Here is a 16,884-nt window from a genome sequence, read left to right as displayed (position 1 = left end):
CTAAATAATTAAATCGGTTATCAGAATCTGCAAATAACTTGGAACTTGGAAAACAACGTCAGTTTTTATAATCTTATTATGATAAGATTACATACAATAGGGTTATGACGAAATTATTTTTATGGGATGATAAAACAAAAAAGTATAAAAATAAATTTTATTCGGATAAAAGTTTCTATCTTACATGGCTTTTTTTATAATTACAATGATTTACCGTTTCACTAAATCACAATTTTGTCATCACCACCTCTTTGGTTGTTTTTCACTTTAGAAGAGGGCATTAGGAATGACAGCAAACCACAAACTAAAAAATTGAATATATATTAAAAGATAAAAAAAACAATAATATCTACCAAAATCAAACTGAAACTTACACATTAGAATTCCCCCAAAGAAATAGAATGTGACTTCGCAGGCAGCGTTTAACATGATCCCTGCGATATTAGCTCCAATTACGGAGCCAGCACGACCAATCATCATTGATAAGCTGACAGCCATGCCTCTGAAAATCATAATGTAATGTAGAGACTGTACCCTCATATTATTAGTTTTAAATAAGTAAGCAGATTAAGTGTGCATCGAATCAACTTCCTTTCCGGGAAGGGTTTCCTTTATTTTACTCTTTATATAATTACTATTGTTTATTCGTTTCATTTAATTTGTACTTTATTGTAAATTAAATGCGTAATCGGAAAAGAGATTGTTTTTACTATTTAAAAGTTCAACATACTACTTATTTACCTTAGATGTGTTGGGAATATTTGTACAGCGTATGCATTAACTGGTCCTACCGCTAATGCGAGCAACGGTATCGCAGACAGGAATATAACAAACAGTATATCTTGTGTTACCACATTTACAAGAGCACAGAAGAGACCGATTATCAACAGCACTGCTATTAGTAAGGTCTTCTTGCCGATGAACTTCACGGTACTACTGACTACGATTGCGATGATGACGCAAGCAAAATTCGCTACAAAATTAATAAGGAACGTGGTTGTGTCCAGCGAATCATCACATTCGACAAATTCATCTCCCGTCTGTAAGAAAAAGAGAAATGGAAATCTTAAATTTACTACTTTGAGGTAGTTGTACATACATCAGCTTATACATGTCCCTAATGAGGGGCCCAGAGCCTACCTAAGTTAGGGGTAACTAGGCCATGGTCAACCACGCTAGCTCAGTGCGGATTGGTTGACTTCACACATATCTCTAAATTTCTTCTCAGATATGTGCAGGTTGTATTACGATATTTTCCTTTACCTTAATAATGTCTGTTAATGTAAATATAAAAATCGAAAATCTATGAACACATTGGTACATGGCAGGGTTCGAACCTGGACGTTTAGATATCGGTAGGGTCCGGTCAAGTGCGTAACAACTGCAACACCGATGTTCTTTTGTTTAAAAGGAAATTTGTCAACTAATTTGTTAATATCGCTTAACAAATGTAATGTCTGTACATTAAAAAAACATAGACTCAAAGCATAAGGACTGATAAAGTAGCGAATAGATAAGGACCTTAATAGACGTGTTCTTTAAGAAATCTACATAGTCATCACAATTTACTTTAAATTTCTTACATAATGTTTATAATTTATTACAGTTATCATCATACGTACAGTGTTGAGTCTTTGAGCGATAATTTCACATGCCGTGGCACCCTCGCTATCACCCATTAGCACGCGATTTATAAGATCGGGTACCCAAATATAAAGACCATTTGCTCTGAAAAGGATACAAGTGTAGAAAAGAATAATGGTGTAATAAGCCATACTTAAATGTTAGTAAATGTCTACGTTGATACGAATTCAAAATTACAATTTACACGACAAATCTTATTTAATTTTAAGATATTACATGTAGCGAAATTTTAGAAATTTTCAACTTATATTACGTCTCCTATAAGTTCTTGTTTAATATAAAAACAAAGTACTTACGTGGCAAATAATCCAAAGAAGATAGAACTGTTGATTGCCATCCATTTTAAATAAGGCGGTTTAAATAAAGGTAATGTTTGTACTTTTAGTGATCTTAAGAATCCAACTTTTTCTTTTTGAACGTTTTCTTCAATTTTCAGAGACTTTATCTGAAAGTAGCAGAACCTTACAGTATAATATAATGTTACAAGTTAGATATGTACTAAGTTATATTAAGGAAAATGCAAGACGAAGCATAATACAAAAAATAAGTTAAATAACTGTAAAAAAAAAATAAGTTCTATAATTTTGCTATTTGAGAAATAAGAATGGCTTACCGGAAATTCATCAGGCGATTTCTTTCTATTTTTCGAATACATCATTTTTAACAGATCCAAAGTTTCGCCATATCTTCCTTGAGATAAAAGATATTTTGGACTCTCTGGTCCGCGTAGCAACAAAAGAGCCGCTATTATGAATAATAAGCCGTTCATTATTGTGAGGAGTCTCCATGGTCTAAAGTCGTAAGCTCCGAAATCCACTCTAAAGTCTAAAGGCAAAACGGCCCAGGCGAACACTGAAAAGTGAGTTTTTAAAGTGGTAAAACGGATTTCCTGATAATTCAAACTCACTTAAACAACCTGTTTTGCTTCAAGAGAATTTAGGATAAATATAGAAGAAGAAAAAGCAGAATTTAAATAGTTTTTTGTAGGGATGGGGTGATTGTTAGCCAATAATACATACAGGGCACTATGGCGGATCCGGATATCTGCATTGCGTTAGTCACAGACAAAATGACATCTCTATATTTCAGAGGGACGAGTTCTCCTATGAATGTGTATGGTGCTGCTGCCGGACATGCTATACTGTAATACAAATAATAAATAATAAAACTAGTTAATTTCTTTTTTCAATGTTGATGCAATTAAAGTCCTATTTACCAAAGTTTATAATAAAGTAGTGAACAACAATAGTTAAAAAGTTTCGAGAATTGTAAGATCTTACCATAGTGCCACCATGAATTTGCAAACAGTAAAACTAATGAAGTCCGGCATGAACGCGGACAGCACTACAAACAACCCCGCCGCCAGAGAACTGAAGATCAATGACTTCTTCCTGCCACGAGTGTCCACTAAGTAGCCCCATGGAAATGATGTCAATACAATACCTGTAGTAACAAATAAAAAAATTACTCCTAAAATTATACATACTAAAAATTTTTTGTGTCTTAAGTTTGAGTCGATTTTAATTTTTTATATTACTTCAATGTAACATCTAATATAATAATACAACGAACGACTTGCTTAAATACTCGGCTGTGCAAAGAAAGTATACAAATGTATTGTGTAAGTACTAATTCTAAAGAAAAAAAGTTCTCGTTGTATTGTATTACACTTTTTCTTTAAATCACGTTACCCCTTTCTTTTCAAATCGTTATGAGGATATATTTTTGTGCCTATGGTTTGGCGACAGAAACTTGCGATAACGATAACTTGTGAATTCTGTAGGAATGATGAGATTTTCAAGATAAGATTGCAAGTTACATAATGTAAAAAGTAAAACATACCTATATATGGGACTGAGGCCAAAAATCCTCGTTGCGCATCTGTTATATTTAGATCACATTTAGATGCTGGCAATATGTAGGAGTAACCAACCGGCTCTATTATTGCTGACATGAGGAACAGCGCCAACACCAAGCAGTATTTGATGTTGTACCAGCCGATACCTAGAAAAATGCATCGGATTAGAATATTAGTGTTTTAATCATTTTTTAAAATTGGAGTAAGCTTCGTTATTTATAATATTATATAAATATTGTCAACTCGCAATAAAATTTGAATTCGGACCTGCGACGTGCATAGCATGATCCAAGGTTGCTGCATTTTCACTTTTCTTCTCAACGACGTCACTCAATGTGCCAACTTGATTTCCATTCATGTTGTTTTTAGTAAACAAACGTTTTTATCATTTACTTAAAAAATTACGTTAATTACCTAATTTTTCACTATTAATAAGAAAAAAATATTCTTACAAATACACACAACCGTCACCACCGTTTATTACTGCTGTTCTAATTTATAATTGTTGTGATTAAGCACATATATTTAAGCTAGAAGATAATCTATTAAAATATAATTGTCATCCTTGATAAGTTTTAACTATAAAAAAATCAATCATACACAATTAAAATGAATTATCTCTTTCGTCTGCACTTCCCTCTCTTAATACGCTCAGTTTATGTTTAGTAAATTTAAGGTACATTGCCAGCTTCAACATGTGGTTCGTATGATAACGCTGACTTCAATTAATTCATCCTCTTTGACCATATTGATATATAAAACACGTACAATTATATTTCAAGATAATAATAACATATATATTTCAGATGCTACGAAAATGACGTGCGCATTATCATCGTGCCTACACTAAATTAAGGATGACAGAGCCCAAGTGAACCACGCTGGCCCAGTGCGAATTGATTTTACATGGCAGAAATGAAACCCAGAGTCTGTAGATTATAACAGCAGTACCTAACCACTCTGGTCCACCAATACCTGGAAAAAGGAAAAAATAATGGTGCAAACATTGCGGTAGTAAAGGCTATGTCCGGGTGCGGCTTCCTTGTGTGTATGATTGCATACACAGAGAGAACGCCGCACCCAGTGGTAACACAGTGATTGCACAATAAAGTTATTGCACAATAAATTAAATAGCACATAATTTGAATGTAGCAAAGCCAAAGTGAATAAAGTCCCAGATCTAACCCACGTCCGGGGATTACGAAAAAAAACATACGACATAATTTCTGTAACTAACATTGTACCGTTTCTATGAAATAGTCCTATTCAATAAGTCTTACACAATCGTGATAAAGAATATCTAATGAATGATTTTGGAGAACAATGACCACCCTGAACTATATTATACTTAATATGTTGTTTGTACACTATTATAAATATACTGTCAACTTTACTAATATTGCGTTTTATTTTCTAAAGTTAAGATATTAATGTGTAGTGAGTCAAATTTTTAACAATGATGTTTATTCTCGGCTAATAGGCTAATAAGTGAAACACAAGAAGTTACTGTTACGTATAGGATTTTCATAGAAAGTGCCTTGTTTTTTATGGTACATTAAATTTTACCGTGGGTTTCTCAGACAGAAATCTCTGTGTAAAATATATCGTCATTCCTGTCATTATCTTTGACTAGAGATAACACTATGTTTTAAACGGAGGTAATGGTCTCAGAAACCCACGGTTAGATAATATGTAATAATAATTAAATCGTCAAGTTAGTGTCTGCGGTCCAGTGGTTAGGTACTGCTGTTATAATCTACAGATTCTGGGTTTCATTTCTGCCATGTAAAATTAATTCGCACTGGGCCAGCGTGGTTCACTTGGGCTCTGTCATACTTAATTTAGTGTAGGCACGATGATAATGCGCACGTCATTTTCGTAGCATCTGAAATATATCTGATAGTATCACGTGTTCGGAAAAAACACGGCAACGGAAGACCAGAAATCCCTCATCGATATGAATAAATTATATGTCCAAATAAATAAACCCAACTTACCTTTATCAAAGTCTTTGATGGATTCTATTCTATCCATATTTTAGCTGCCTATTAGCTTAAATTACCTACAGTATGCTACACCTTTCTGTGTAACAAACCCGTGTTAAAATATTTACATTATACCGTCATATTTTTATAACCGTATAACCATTTTGTCCACGTTTTTTTCCGGACACCATGTATAAGACATAACTATAAAATAGTTCATTATATTTATAAATATTATCATTTTACCCAATTAATTACCTAATAACGCCACGGTCGTGTTTTTCAAAATGAGGACATAAGTATAATTTATATCGAATATGTTAATTTTTTTAACACGGTTATTTTATTTAAAACTGTCTGTCGCTGTGACTAACTTCGCGTGGAATTTAAAAAAAAACTTAATAAGTACCTTCTAACAAACATCTATCCGTTTAAATCTAAACTTTCATCATCATCATCATCAGCTCACTATACGTCCCCACTGAGGGGATCGGAGCCTACCCCAAATTAGGGGTGATTAGGCCATAGTAACCACGCTGGCCTAGTGCGGGTTGACTTCACACATATTTTTGATTTTGTTCTCAGATACGTGCAGGTTGCGTCAAGGTGTTTTCCTTCACCAGAAGAACGTCGGATAAATGTACATAGGTAAATCGAAAATCGAAAAACACATTGGTACATAGAGGGATTCGAACTCAGGACCTGCAGATTGCAAGTCAAGTGCTTAACCCCTGAGCCACCGAACATCTAAACTTTCGTATTTTCAATATTAGTAAGAAGTAAGATTTGACATTGTTACATAAAACAAAAGTGCCTAGTTTATTACACTCTTCTTCGTCGTCTTGTTTTTTTTCCTTTTCCCCCTAAATAAACCAACTTTATCTAAAGCAATATCAGTTTATATAATCTTATGATGATAGGATTACATACGGGTTATGACGAAATTATTTTTATGGGATGATAAAACAAAAAAGTATAAAAATAAATTTTATTCGGATAAAAGTTTCTATCTTACATGGCTTATTGTATAATTACAATGATTTACCGTTTCACTAAATCACAATTTTGTCATCACAACCTCTTTGGTTTTTTTCTCTTTAGAAGAAGGCAGTAGGAAAGACAGCAAACCGCAAACTAAAAAATTAAATATACATATTAAAAGATACAAAAAAACAATTACTTCTACCAAAATCAAACTGAAACTTACACATTAGAATTCCCCCAAAGAAATAGAATGTGACTTCGCAGGCAGCGTTTAACATGATCCCTGCGATATTAGCTCCAATTATGGAGCCAACACGACCAATCATCATTGATAAGCTGACAGCCATGCCTCTGAAAATCATAATGTAATGTAGAGACTGTACCCTCATATTATTAGTTTTATATAAGTAAGCAGATTAAGTGCCCATCGAATCAATTTTCCCTTACGGGAAGGGTGTCCCTTATTTACTCCTTATTTCATTACTGTTGTATGTGTGTTCTGTGTTTATTTTCTCTAAATTTGTTTAATTTCTCTATCTATTTTCTTTAAATTTGTACTATATTTTAATTCAATTTAGATTATATTTCAAATTAGATGCCTAATCGGAAGAGAGATTGTTTGTACTATTTAAAAGTTCAACATACTACTTATTTACCTTAGATGTGTTGGGAATATTTGTACAGCGTATGCATTAACTGGTCCTATCGCTAATGCGATCACCGGCATCGCAGACAGGAATATAACAAACAGTATATCTTGCGTTACCACATTTACAAGTGCACAGAAGAGACCGATTATCAACAGCACTGCTACTAGTAAGGTCTTCTTGCCGATGATCTTCACGGTACTACTAGCTACGATCGCGATGATGGCACAAGCAAAATTCGCTACAGTGTTGATAAGGAACGTGGTTGTGTCGAGCGAATCATCACATTGGACAAAGTCATCTCCAGTCTGTAAGGAAAAGAGAAATGGGAATGTTAAATTTACTACTTTGCTGAAGTTACACATCCATCATTTTATACATGTCCCTAATGGTTGGCTCAGAGCCTACCTAGAGACTCACATATATATTTGAATTTCTTCTCAGTTATGTGCTCGTTGTATTACGATGTTTTCCATTACCTTAATGTCATGAAAAATGTCTGATAAATGTAAATATGAAAATCGATGAACACATGGCAGGGTTCGAACATGGACGTGTAGATATCGGTGGGGTCCGGTCAAGTGCTGACGATTTATGTGCGTGGGATGAATAGTAGAAGGACCCTTATTAGACGTGTTCTTTAAGAAATATACATAATTATCACAATTTACTTTAAATTTCGTACATAATTTATGACAGTTATCATACGTACAGTGTTGAGTCTTTGAGCGATAATTTCACATGCCGTGGCACCCTCGCTATCACCCATTAGCACGCGATTTATAAGATCGGGTACCCAAACATAAAGACCATTTGCTCTGAAAAGAATACAAGTATTAGCAATACTTAAATGTTAGTAATCTTCAACTTATGTCCCCAATAAGTTCTTGTATAATATAAAAACAAAGTACTTACGTCGCAAGTATCCCAAAGAAGATAGAACTGTTGAGAGCCATCCATTTTAAATAAGGCGGTTTAAATAAAGGCAATGTTTGTACTTTCAGCGATGTTAAGAATCTAAGTTTTTCTTTTTGTACGTTTTCGTCAATTTTCAGAGACTTTATCTGAAAGTAGCAGAACCTTACAGTATAATATAATGTTACAAGTTAGATATGTACTAAGTTATATTAAGGAAAATGCAAGACGAAGCATAATACAAAAAATAAGTTAAATAACTATAAAAAAATAAGTTCTATAATTTTGCTATTTGAGAAATAAGAATGGCTTACCGAAAATTCATCAGGCGATTTCTTTCTATTTTTCGAATATATCATTTTTAACAGATCCAAAGTTTCCTCATATCTTCCTTGAGATAAAAGATATTTTGGACTCTCTGGTCCGCGTAGCAACAAAAGAGCCGCTATTATGAATAATAAGCCGTACATTATTGTGAGTAGTCTCCATGGTCTAAAGTCGTAAGCTCCGAAATCCACTCTAAAGTCTAAAGGCAAAACGGCCCAGGCGAACACTGAAAAGTGAGTTTTTAAAGTGGTAAAACGAATTTCCTGATAATTCAAACTCACTTAAACAACCTGTTTTGCTTCAAGAGAATTTAGGATAAATATAGAAGAAGAAAAAGCAGAATTTAAATTGTTATTTGTAAGGATGCAGTGATTATTGGCCAAAAATACATACAGGGCACTATGACGGATCCTAATATCTGCATTGCGTTAGTCACAGACAAAGTGACATCTCTATACTTCAGAGGGACGAGTTCTCCTATGAATGTGTATGGTGCTGCTGCAGGACATGCTATACTGTAATACAAATAATATATAATAAAACACTTTTGATGTGAAACATCTATAGGATCACTTGTAAACCGAATCGTTGGCGTGGCGACGCTTGCCGTGGCGACGGGTCGCCAAGCTATACTGAGAGGTATAGCTTTTGGCTTGCTCTGAGCAACGCTACGGGTCGATAACCAAACGGGTCGTAAATTCCCTCCCTATATAGCACCGAACCCGGCCTGAATCCACCACAATATGACGCTTTCCGCCCTGTCGCCGGGGACTTTTCACAGGATGAAGGAACCTTTAAGGTTCAGCATGTAATCCCGATAATTGAACTGATCGGAACCTCGAACCTTTTAAATCGTTGCTTTGCATATATATTAAGCTACTAGAAAAACTTCAATATCGTGTTTTAGAACTTAAATCAAATTGATGTGAAACATCTATAGGCTCACTTGTAAACCGAACTGTTATGCATATTACTTGTACACACACGATGTTTCACATCTGCCAGGCGTCCCATGACGGCTCACATTTTTTTTTTTCAATGTCGATATAATTAAAGTCCTATTCACCAAAGTTTATAATAAAGTAGTGAACAACAACAAAAAGTGTTGTTAAAAAGTTTCGAGAATTGTAAGATCTTACCATAGTGCCACCATGAATTTGCAAACAGTAAAACTAATGAAGTCCGGCATGAACGCGGACAGCACTACAAACAACCCCGCCGCCAGAGAACTCAAGATCAATGACTTCTTCCTGCCACGAGTGTCCACTAAGTAGCCCCATGGAAATGATGTCAATACAATACCTGTAGTAACGAACAAAAAAATTACTCCTTAACATACTAAAATTTTTTGTGTCTTAATTTTTTTATATTACTTCAATTTAACATCTTATATAATAACTAGCGACCCGCCCCGGCTTCGCACGGGTGCAATGCAAAATATACCTACTACAGAATAAATGCACAATTTATTTAAGGTACTTAAATGGATAAGGATTAATGCTGTATTGTTTAAAATCACTTCGTAAAAGAATAAAAATGGTTATGCTGGGTTATCCCTAAGAGATAGACATATACCATCGCGGACTTTTTTGTTGAACTTTTTAAGGTGAACAATACTGTAGTACATTATTTTGGTCTATCTCGTAGGGTTCAGCCAGCGTTTGCAATATAAACGCAAAAAAACGTGCTTATTTACGACATCACATTAGAAAACTTTAAATTTATCAGTGTTTCTCTACTATATTATGCATTTATTATACATACAAACCTTCCTTAAGAATCACTCTATCTATTAAAAAAAACCGCGTCAAAATCCGTTGCGTAGTTTTAAAGATCTAAGCATACATACGGACATACAGCGAAAGCGACTTTGTTTTATACTATGTATATGTATTGATATTGATACAAGGAAACACTTGCTTAAGTGCTCGGCTGTGCAAAGAAAGTATAAAAATGTATTGTGTAAGTACTAATTCTAAACAAAGAAGTTCTCGTTGTATCGAATTACACTTTTTCTTTAAATCTCGTTATCCCTTTCTTTTCAAAACGAATAAAAATTACGAGGGCATATTGTTGTGCATATGGTTTGGCGACAGAAACTTGTGATAACGATGACTTGTGAATTCTGTAGGAATGATGAGATTTTCAAGATAAGATTGCAAGTTACATAATGTAAAAAGTAAAACATACCTATATATGGGACTGAGGCCAGAAATCCTCGTTGCGCATCTGTTATATTTAGATCACATTTAGATGCTGGCAATATGTAGGCGTAACCAATCGGCTCTATTATTGCTGCTATGAGGAATAGCGCCAACACCAAGCAGTATTTGATGTTGTACCAGCCGATACCTAGAAATATGCATCGGATTAGAATATTAGTGTTTTAATCATTAAGTAAAAATTGGAGTAAGCTTCGTTATTTATAATATTATATAAATATTGACAACTCGCAATAAAATTTGAATTCAAACCTGCGACGTGCATAGCATGATCCAAGGTTGCTGCATTTTCACTTTTCTTCTCAACAACGTCACTCAATGTGCCAACTTGATTTCCAATCATGTTGTTTTTAGTAAACAAACGTTTTTATCATTTACTTAAAAAAATCACATTAATTACCTCATTTTTCACTATTAATAATAAAAAATAATCTTACAAATACACACAACCGTCGCCACCGTTTATTACTGCGGTTCTAATTTATAATTGTTGTGATAAAGCACATATAGTTAAGCTAGAAGATAATCTATTAAAATGTAATTGTCATCGTTTATAAGCGTTAAGTATTTACAAAAATCATTACGAATAATTTTCTCTTTTGTCTCCGCTCAGTTTATGTTTGATGAATTTAAGGTATATTGCCAGCTTCAACATGTGGTTCGTATGATAACGATGGCTCCAATTAATTCATCCACTTTGACCATATTGTTATATAAAACACGTAACATATATATATTACAGATGTTACGAAAATCACGTGCGCATGATCATCGTGTACTTAATTAAGGATGACAGAGCCCAAGTGAACCACGCTGGCCCAGTGCGAATTGATTTTACATGGCAGAAATGAAACCCAGAATCTGTAGATTATAACAGCAGTACCTAACCACTGGACCGCCGACACTAACTTGACGATTTAATTATTATCTCTGTTTCAAACATAGTGTTATCTCTAATCAAAGATAATGACAGGAATGACGATATATTTTATACAGTGATTTTGGTCTGAAAAACCCACGTTAAAATTTTACGCAACATAAAACACAAGGCGCTTTCTATCAAAATCCTATACGTAACAGTAACTTCTTGTGTTTCACTTATTAGCCTATTAGCCGAGAATAAAGATCATTGTTAAAAATTTGACTCACTACACATTAATATCTTAACTTTAGAAAATAAAACGCAATTTTGTAAAGTTGACAGTATATTTATAATAGTGTAACAACAACATATTAAGTATAATATAGTTCAGGGTGGTCATTGTTCTCCAAAATCATTCATTAGATATTCTTTATCTAAATTATGCAAGACTTATTCAATAGGACTAGTTCATAGAAACGGTACAATGTTAGTTACAGCAACTATGTCGTATGTTAATGTATTTGTCTAAGCTTCCTAGTCATCTTCAGTGTTTCAACAAAATATGTTCTATACAACAGCATGTCTTATTATTATTAGGGATTTTATGTAACTGTATTCTTTTATCATTATGTAACTTATCTTTTATTAGTAACTGTTGTTTTAGCAATCCATCTACGTCATTTTTTAAATGTTTAATAGTATTATGTAGAGGTAACAATTTCTGGTTATACATGTTATCTAAAGTTAGTTGTAAATTTCCGTCACTTTTTGTATTTTTTGTGATGCATTTTTTAATGCTGCCTCTTAATTTTTTCTTATCTGAATCTTTATTTGCTGATGTATCATCTTTATCTAAAAAATGGATTATATCAACGAAAATACGAAATCACTAAAGCAAATATATTTAATCATGAAATCACGCGTTATGATATTTTTTTTTATCAAAAGGTGGCAAACGAGCAAACGGCCACCTGGATTCGCTGAAATAGCAAGGCGACCGTTGCCCATAGACTCCGCAAATGCAGATGCGTTGCCTACCTTCAATCAACGAAGAAGGGGACGCACAGAAAGAGGATATTTCTCTTTCCTATGCGTCTCCTCTTCCGCTAAATCCACTTCCCCTTCCCATCCTTTCCTAATAAGAAAAGGGTAGGAAGGGGAAGAGGAATAAAATAAGGCCTCCGGCACTACACTCGTCAGACGAAACGCGGAGTTGCTTTAACTTCACACCTGTCTTCTGTGTGGTCGTGGTATTTCACCGATCGACCCGGCCCATTCGTACACCCAACAAATATTGTTTTTGCGGGATATGCCACTGATAATGCTGCGACAACTTAATAATATGAATTTTCCCCATAACAGAGGCAAAACTGGCCATTGATCAATTAAGAATCAACTTTATTATTACTTTAAAAAACTTAATTAGTAGCCTATGTGTTCTACATTTATGGCAAATTCCAGCGAGATACATTCAGCCGTTCTGGAGATGCGTAGTAACAAACATTCATCGAAACATCTAAACTTTCGCATTTATAAAATTTGTAAGATTTGAAATTTAAGGAGTTATAAACTGAAAAAAGAATATATTAACTATACCTTCATCAAATACAACTAATTTATGTTTAGGGTTCTGTTTAGGTGAAATAGATTCAATTTTTGTTATTTCTTGATTTTCATCTTCTTTTTCTTTAGCCTTTGTAATTTGTAATAGTAATTTTTTTTCTTTATCTATAGGTATTGATATAGGACTGTCACCTAATTTCACCAGCGTCATAAATTTTAAAATATTATCGTCTTCATAACGTTGTACATCATATTTCGTTGTATCTATCGTTCTGATAACATTTCCGTCCTTACCAGAATAGAAGCTTTGAAATGCCATGTTAAGATGAATTGTTTCTTTCAAATTAGTGTCTTTTGATAAAGAATGCATAAAATCTGTATTCTCTTTTTTATTTTTTTCATCATCAATCAGCGTGGTTGATGTTTCATAAAAACCACTCGTTTGATCGTCCTTTGAAGTGTCAAGGTTACTTATTGGAATTGACTCATTTTCTTTATCCAATTTTACAAAGGTTTCCTGTGATCTTTGTATATTAACTTCATTTGTTGACAAAACTTCGTTTAAGTTTATTATATTCTCGTTTTTATGAAATTTTGTCGGTTCATCTATACTTAACTGGGCTTGAATTTCACTATTATCAATAACATGTTGAAGTTCCACTGGCGGTGGTGTTTTTACATGTTCATTAATGGATAGGGAAATATTTGTCCCAGATTTACTTTTCTTTGTAAAGTTATCTTGTTCTAAATTGTTATTAACTGCTGTAAATATTTCCACGGGTTCATTACTTTTACTATTTGCAGTAATATCGGCGTTCACAAAATCACTATGGCCAGTTTCTAGAGCGCTTGGTAAATCTAAGTCTGTAGTTTCTGAGGTAGGATAGTTTTTCAATGTGTTATATCTATTTAAATCTCTCTCCATGCTCTGTAAAAGTAAAAAGCTATAAACAGCGCAAACATATAGAAGACTCAACAAAATATTCCAATAGATTAAAGAAGGAAAATGGAGGTTGTAGGTTATGCTTATTTATGTTATAGAGTTACTACTATACATTCACTTTTATATCATCATCAACAATAATTCCATGTCCTGCTACTTACAGTCAAACTACGAGTTGCAAGAGGACTGCTTTGTATTTTTCGCAATAATTCAGTATATTTAGAATCAACAAATAAGTTCGAATTTTCTATATCAGACTTTACGCTTCTAATGATAGTTTTGTCAGGATTTGTTTCATATGACAAATTATTATCTGTGTCACTTTTTACACTAACTTGCAAATCATTATCGTGAGCAATTATTAGCTGATCGTTAATTTCTTTTAAACCAGTCAAGGTTGTAAGATTGATGTGCCCCTCATCAACCATGTTTATAGGCGCTCCATTCACGTCATTACTAAGTATCGAATTATGTTTCTCATTAATTGCCTTCAATGATGCACTTTTAGTTTCGGTTTGTTGTTGAAAACTTGCGATATTGATAGTATCATTTGACGAAATGTTTGAATCTATTTTAGTATTTAATAACATGTGATCATATTTTTGTTCCAAATAAGACTCATTATCTTTATCAATTAAAGAAATACTTTTAATGGCATCTACATTTAAAAAGTTTGAATTTAAAATCGGGTTCATATATGCCAACGGTGTTTCTAAATCTTGATTTAACGTTTTGATATCCTCGTTTTGTGCCAAATAATTATCAACTATCGATATATTGTTACTACTTTTTTCAAGAAATATAGAAGCATTTGGGATAATAACATCTAAATCAGGGTTAGTAATCTCTTTTGTGTTTTCATTTTGTCTGCTACAACTTTGATTTGAGCCCAAAGATTTAATACTAGAAAACTCATTGATTAATTTTACTTCCTCGCTTTCGATAGGAAATTCTGGCTGTAGCTCGTCTCCGTTTTCGTTGTAGTTAGTTACTTTTTCATGTTCCGACAATTCAATTCCATTATCTAATTTTGTTGGGATGAAACTTTGATCTTGTTGAAATGCTTTTGAGCTAGACTTTTCCTTTGTTGGATCTTTATTTTGTCCCACATTATTTTTTGTAAACAGAATAGTTGTGTCACTCTCAACTTTATATATTGTTTTTGGACTTGCTGAGGACACGGTGACGGGATTTAAAGATATTTTCAAGGAACTTTCATCAGTATCTGGATGCTCACTAACTATCGTATTATTTAATGAATTTTTTGTCGTTAAATCACTTTTCGTTAGGTTAAGGGACATTTTGGTGTCCAGTAGGCTACTTAAATCAGCTAAGCTGCTAAGTTGAGTTCTTGAATTTATTTTGTTTTTTTCAAAACTTTTATTGTTGCTCTGAATTGTCATTTTAGAATCGACAACAACTCCTTCTGGATGTGTATTTTCGTAATTTTTTAATATTTCCGGTTTCGATTCTTTCAAAATATCTTGATCTAGTGACAATGGTTTGACAAATGAATGTTTTTCAATACCGAAGTCAGTGCCATTGGTTCTTTCTCGAAACTTGTTAATTTTTATTTTCTTTGGTGAAATGAAATATGTTTCTACATTTTCTCTAGAGGTATGAGATAGCCTGCTGTCATTATTATTGTCCTGAATTAGTTTTTGCGTATTACTTATATTTAGTGAAGCACAAGATGATATTGAAGGATACGTGATAATCGAATTTGATTTTTTTGCTTTTGATAAACTGATATTAGTAGAAATAGGCAATTGGTCTTTCTTGTCTGAAACGTAACTAATTTCATCCTTTTCTTTTATATTTGTATTTTTATTTAACGGTTTCTTATATGCAACCTCATTAGATTTACGTTTATTAGAGTCTTTATCGATCCTTGACATTTGAATCAGTTTCGGTACATAGGAATATTTATCTTCGCCATATGGTGGATCCAGACAACCACCTATGAATACAATATTGAATGTTAGTTTACAACAATTACTACACATAAATTATAATAATAGCTTTATACTGATCTTTAAACAATTTTACCTGGTTTACATTCTCCTAAAATATCTTTATGCGTACGTTTTTCCATTCGTCTTGTATCAGAGTTACCATACATTTTTGTCAAAGTAAAGTTTCGCTTGTTCATGTCATTTATTGAAGTGCTTTTTATCGGGACAAGCTGTTCATTATCCATGTCACATCTTCTTTGGAATTCAAATTGATCTTCCTCGGTCTGGTTTCCTAAACAACTACCTATTGGAGTAATGAACAAAAAATGAAAATATGTACAAGCAATAGATTTGTAAGAGAAAAGCGTGAATTATTTAAAGACATTTTGTTGCCGAATTTCGAATGGGAAGTAAAAGTAATTACAATTATAATTTTACATGTCGTAAAGAAAATACATTAATTTAAAAACAAGAAAATACATAAGACTTCACCCCTTTTAAAGAATCTAAATTTTCTTTTATGCTTCCGTTGTTTATTCGTAGATTCATCTTGTTCCATCAAAACATTAAAAGACATAATTGTTTGATCACTATTGCTTAGCTGAATTTTTTCATTACCATACATTGGATTATCTTTATTTGGTATTGATATAACGCCTTGTCTTAAAATTTTATTTTGGTCTTTGTTACGTATTCGTATTTTAACGTTTATTGGATCATTGTATACATTAGTAGACTTTTGTCCTTTATTTTTATTAGGTACTGCTTCTATTTCAAAAGCTAAACTCTCAATAATTTGTTCCATTACATCATTCATTGTTATAATTTTTTTAATTTCATCCAGAAAGGATTATTTTTTAAACAGAACCATTTTATGATACCTGAAAATAAGAGTAATTAACTGCATGTTTTGTTGTTACGCAAGGCAATTGCTATTAGGATAGCTGCTATGAATAAGGCCCATTGTGCAAATTGACAA

General features: G+C 33.1%; 3 protein-coding genes across 5 annotated transcripts; all 3 read right to left on the bottom strand.

The window, feature by feature from the left end:
- Positions 1-221: 221 nt before the first annotated feature.
- On the bottom strand, positions 222-3,888 carry LOC123721134 (synaptic vesicle glycoprotein 2A-like). The gene is made up of 10 exons (XM_045678653.1): positions 3,770-3,888; positions 3,487-3,648; positions 2,925-3,087; positions 2,664-2,785; positions 2,258-2,496; positions 1,941-2,089; positions 1,623-1,728; positions 742-1,040; positions 375-502; positions 222-304 (listed from the first exon to the last, which is right to left on the bottom strand). Exons 1-10 carry the CDS (start codon positions 3,858-3,860, stop codon positions 222-224), a joined length of 1,542 nt encoding a protein of 513 aa, XP_045534609.1. The 5' UTR covers positions 3,861-3,888.
- A 2,596-nt stretch (positions 3,889-6,484) lies between these two features.
- On the bottom strand, positions 6,485-11,679 carry LOC106719536 (synaptic vesicle glycoprotein 2C-like). Of its 3 annotated transcripts, none has more exons than XM_045678697.1 (11): positions 11,602-11,679; positions 10,835-11,109; positions 10,551-10,712; positions 9,500-9,662; positions 8,754-8,875; positions 8,348-8,586; positions 8,034-8,182; positions 7,831-7,936; positions 7,128-7,426; positions 6,695-6,822; positions 6,485-6,621 (listed from the first exon to the last, which is right to left on the bottom strand). In XM_045678697.1, the coding sequence occupies exons 2-11, from the start codon at positions 10,923-10,925 to the stop codon at positions 6,545-6,547; spliced, it is 1,536 nt and encodes a 511-aa protein (XP_045534653.1). In that variant the 5' UTR covers positions 10,926-11,109; positions 11,602-11,679; the 3' UTR covers positions 6,485-6,544. The 3 variants fall into 3 exon arrangements, with proteins under 3 accessions (XP_045534653.1, XP_045534654.1, XP_045534652.1); XM_045678698.1 differs by having other exon boundaries at positions 10,835-11,097; XM_045678696.1 differs by lacking the exon at positions 11,602-11,679 and having other exon boundaries at positions 10,835-11,136.
- Positions 11,680-11,922: 243 nt separating this feature from the next.
- LOC106719403 lies at positions 11,923-16,761 on the bottom strand. Its single transcript, XM_045678652.1, has 5 exons — positions 16,398-16,761; positions 16,000-16,209; positions 14,880-15,910; positions 13,041-13,935; positions 11,923-12,296 (listed from the first exon to the last, which is right to left on the bottom strand). The coding sequence occupies exons 1-5, from the start codon at positions 16,720-16,722 to the stop codon at positions 11,989-11,991; spliced, it is 2,769 nt and encodes a 922-aa protein (XP_045534608.1). The 5' UTR covers positions 16,723-16,761; the 3' UTR covers positions 11,923-11,988.
- Positions 16,762-16,884: the final 123 nt, after the last annotated feature.

This window comes from Papilio machaon, chromosome 7 (genome assembly GCF_912999745.1).
Source record: "Papilio machaon chromosome 7, ilPapMach1.1, whole genome shotgun sequence".
NCBI lineage: Eukaryota > Metazoa > Arthropoda > Insecta > Lepidoptera > Papilionidae > Papilio > Papilio machaon.
The sequence above is the reverse complement of the archived record's forward strand: the minus strand, read 5'-3'. Positions and strand labels throughout refer to the sequence as shown.

What these genes read in the sequence shown, in the direction of transcription:
- LOC106719403 (XM_045678652.1), bottom strand. Translation starts at nt 16,722, where the DNA reads ATGAATGATGTAATGGAACAAATTATTGAGAGTTTAGCTTTTGAAATA. An exon ending in TTTAGGAGAATGTAAACCAG is followed by an intron (nt 15,911 to 15,999) that starts GTAAAATTGTTT and finishes TTGTATTCATAG; the next exon opens with GTGGTTGTCTGGATCCACCA. An exon ending in TTCCTATCGAAAGCGAGGAA is followed by an intron (nt 13,936 to 14,879) that starts GTAAAATTAATC and finishes TTACTTTTACAG; the next exon opens with AGCATGGAGAGAGATTTAAA.
- LOC123721134 (XM_045678653.1), bottom strand. Translation starts at nt 3,860, where the DNA reads ATGAATGGAAATCAAGTTGGCACATTGAGTGACGTCGTTGAGAAGAAA. An exon ending in CGGATCCGCCATAGTGCCCT is followed by an intron (nt 2,497 to 2,663) that starts GTATGTATTATT and finishes CTCACTTTTCAG; the next exon opens with TGTTCGCCTGGGCCGTTTTG. An exon ending in TTCTTTGGATTATTTGCCAC is followed by an intron (nt 1,729 to 1,940) that starts GTAAGTACTTTG and finishes TATCCTTTTCAG; the next exon opens with AGCAAATGGTCTTTATATTT.
- LOC106719536 (XM_045678697.1), bottom strand. Translation starts at nt 10,925, where the DNA reads ATGATTGGAAATCAAGTTGGCACATTGAGTGACGTTGTTGAGAAGAAA. An exon ending in TCATGCTATGCACGTCGCAG is followed by an intron (nt 10,713 to 10,834) that starts GTTTGAATTCAA and finishes GCATATTTCTAG; the next exon opens with GTATCGGCTGGTACAACATC. An exon ending in GGCCTCAGTCCCATATATAG is followed by an intron (nt 9,663 to 10,550) that starts GTATGTTTTACT and finishes TCGTTACTACAG; the next exon opens with GTATTGTATTGACATCATTT.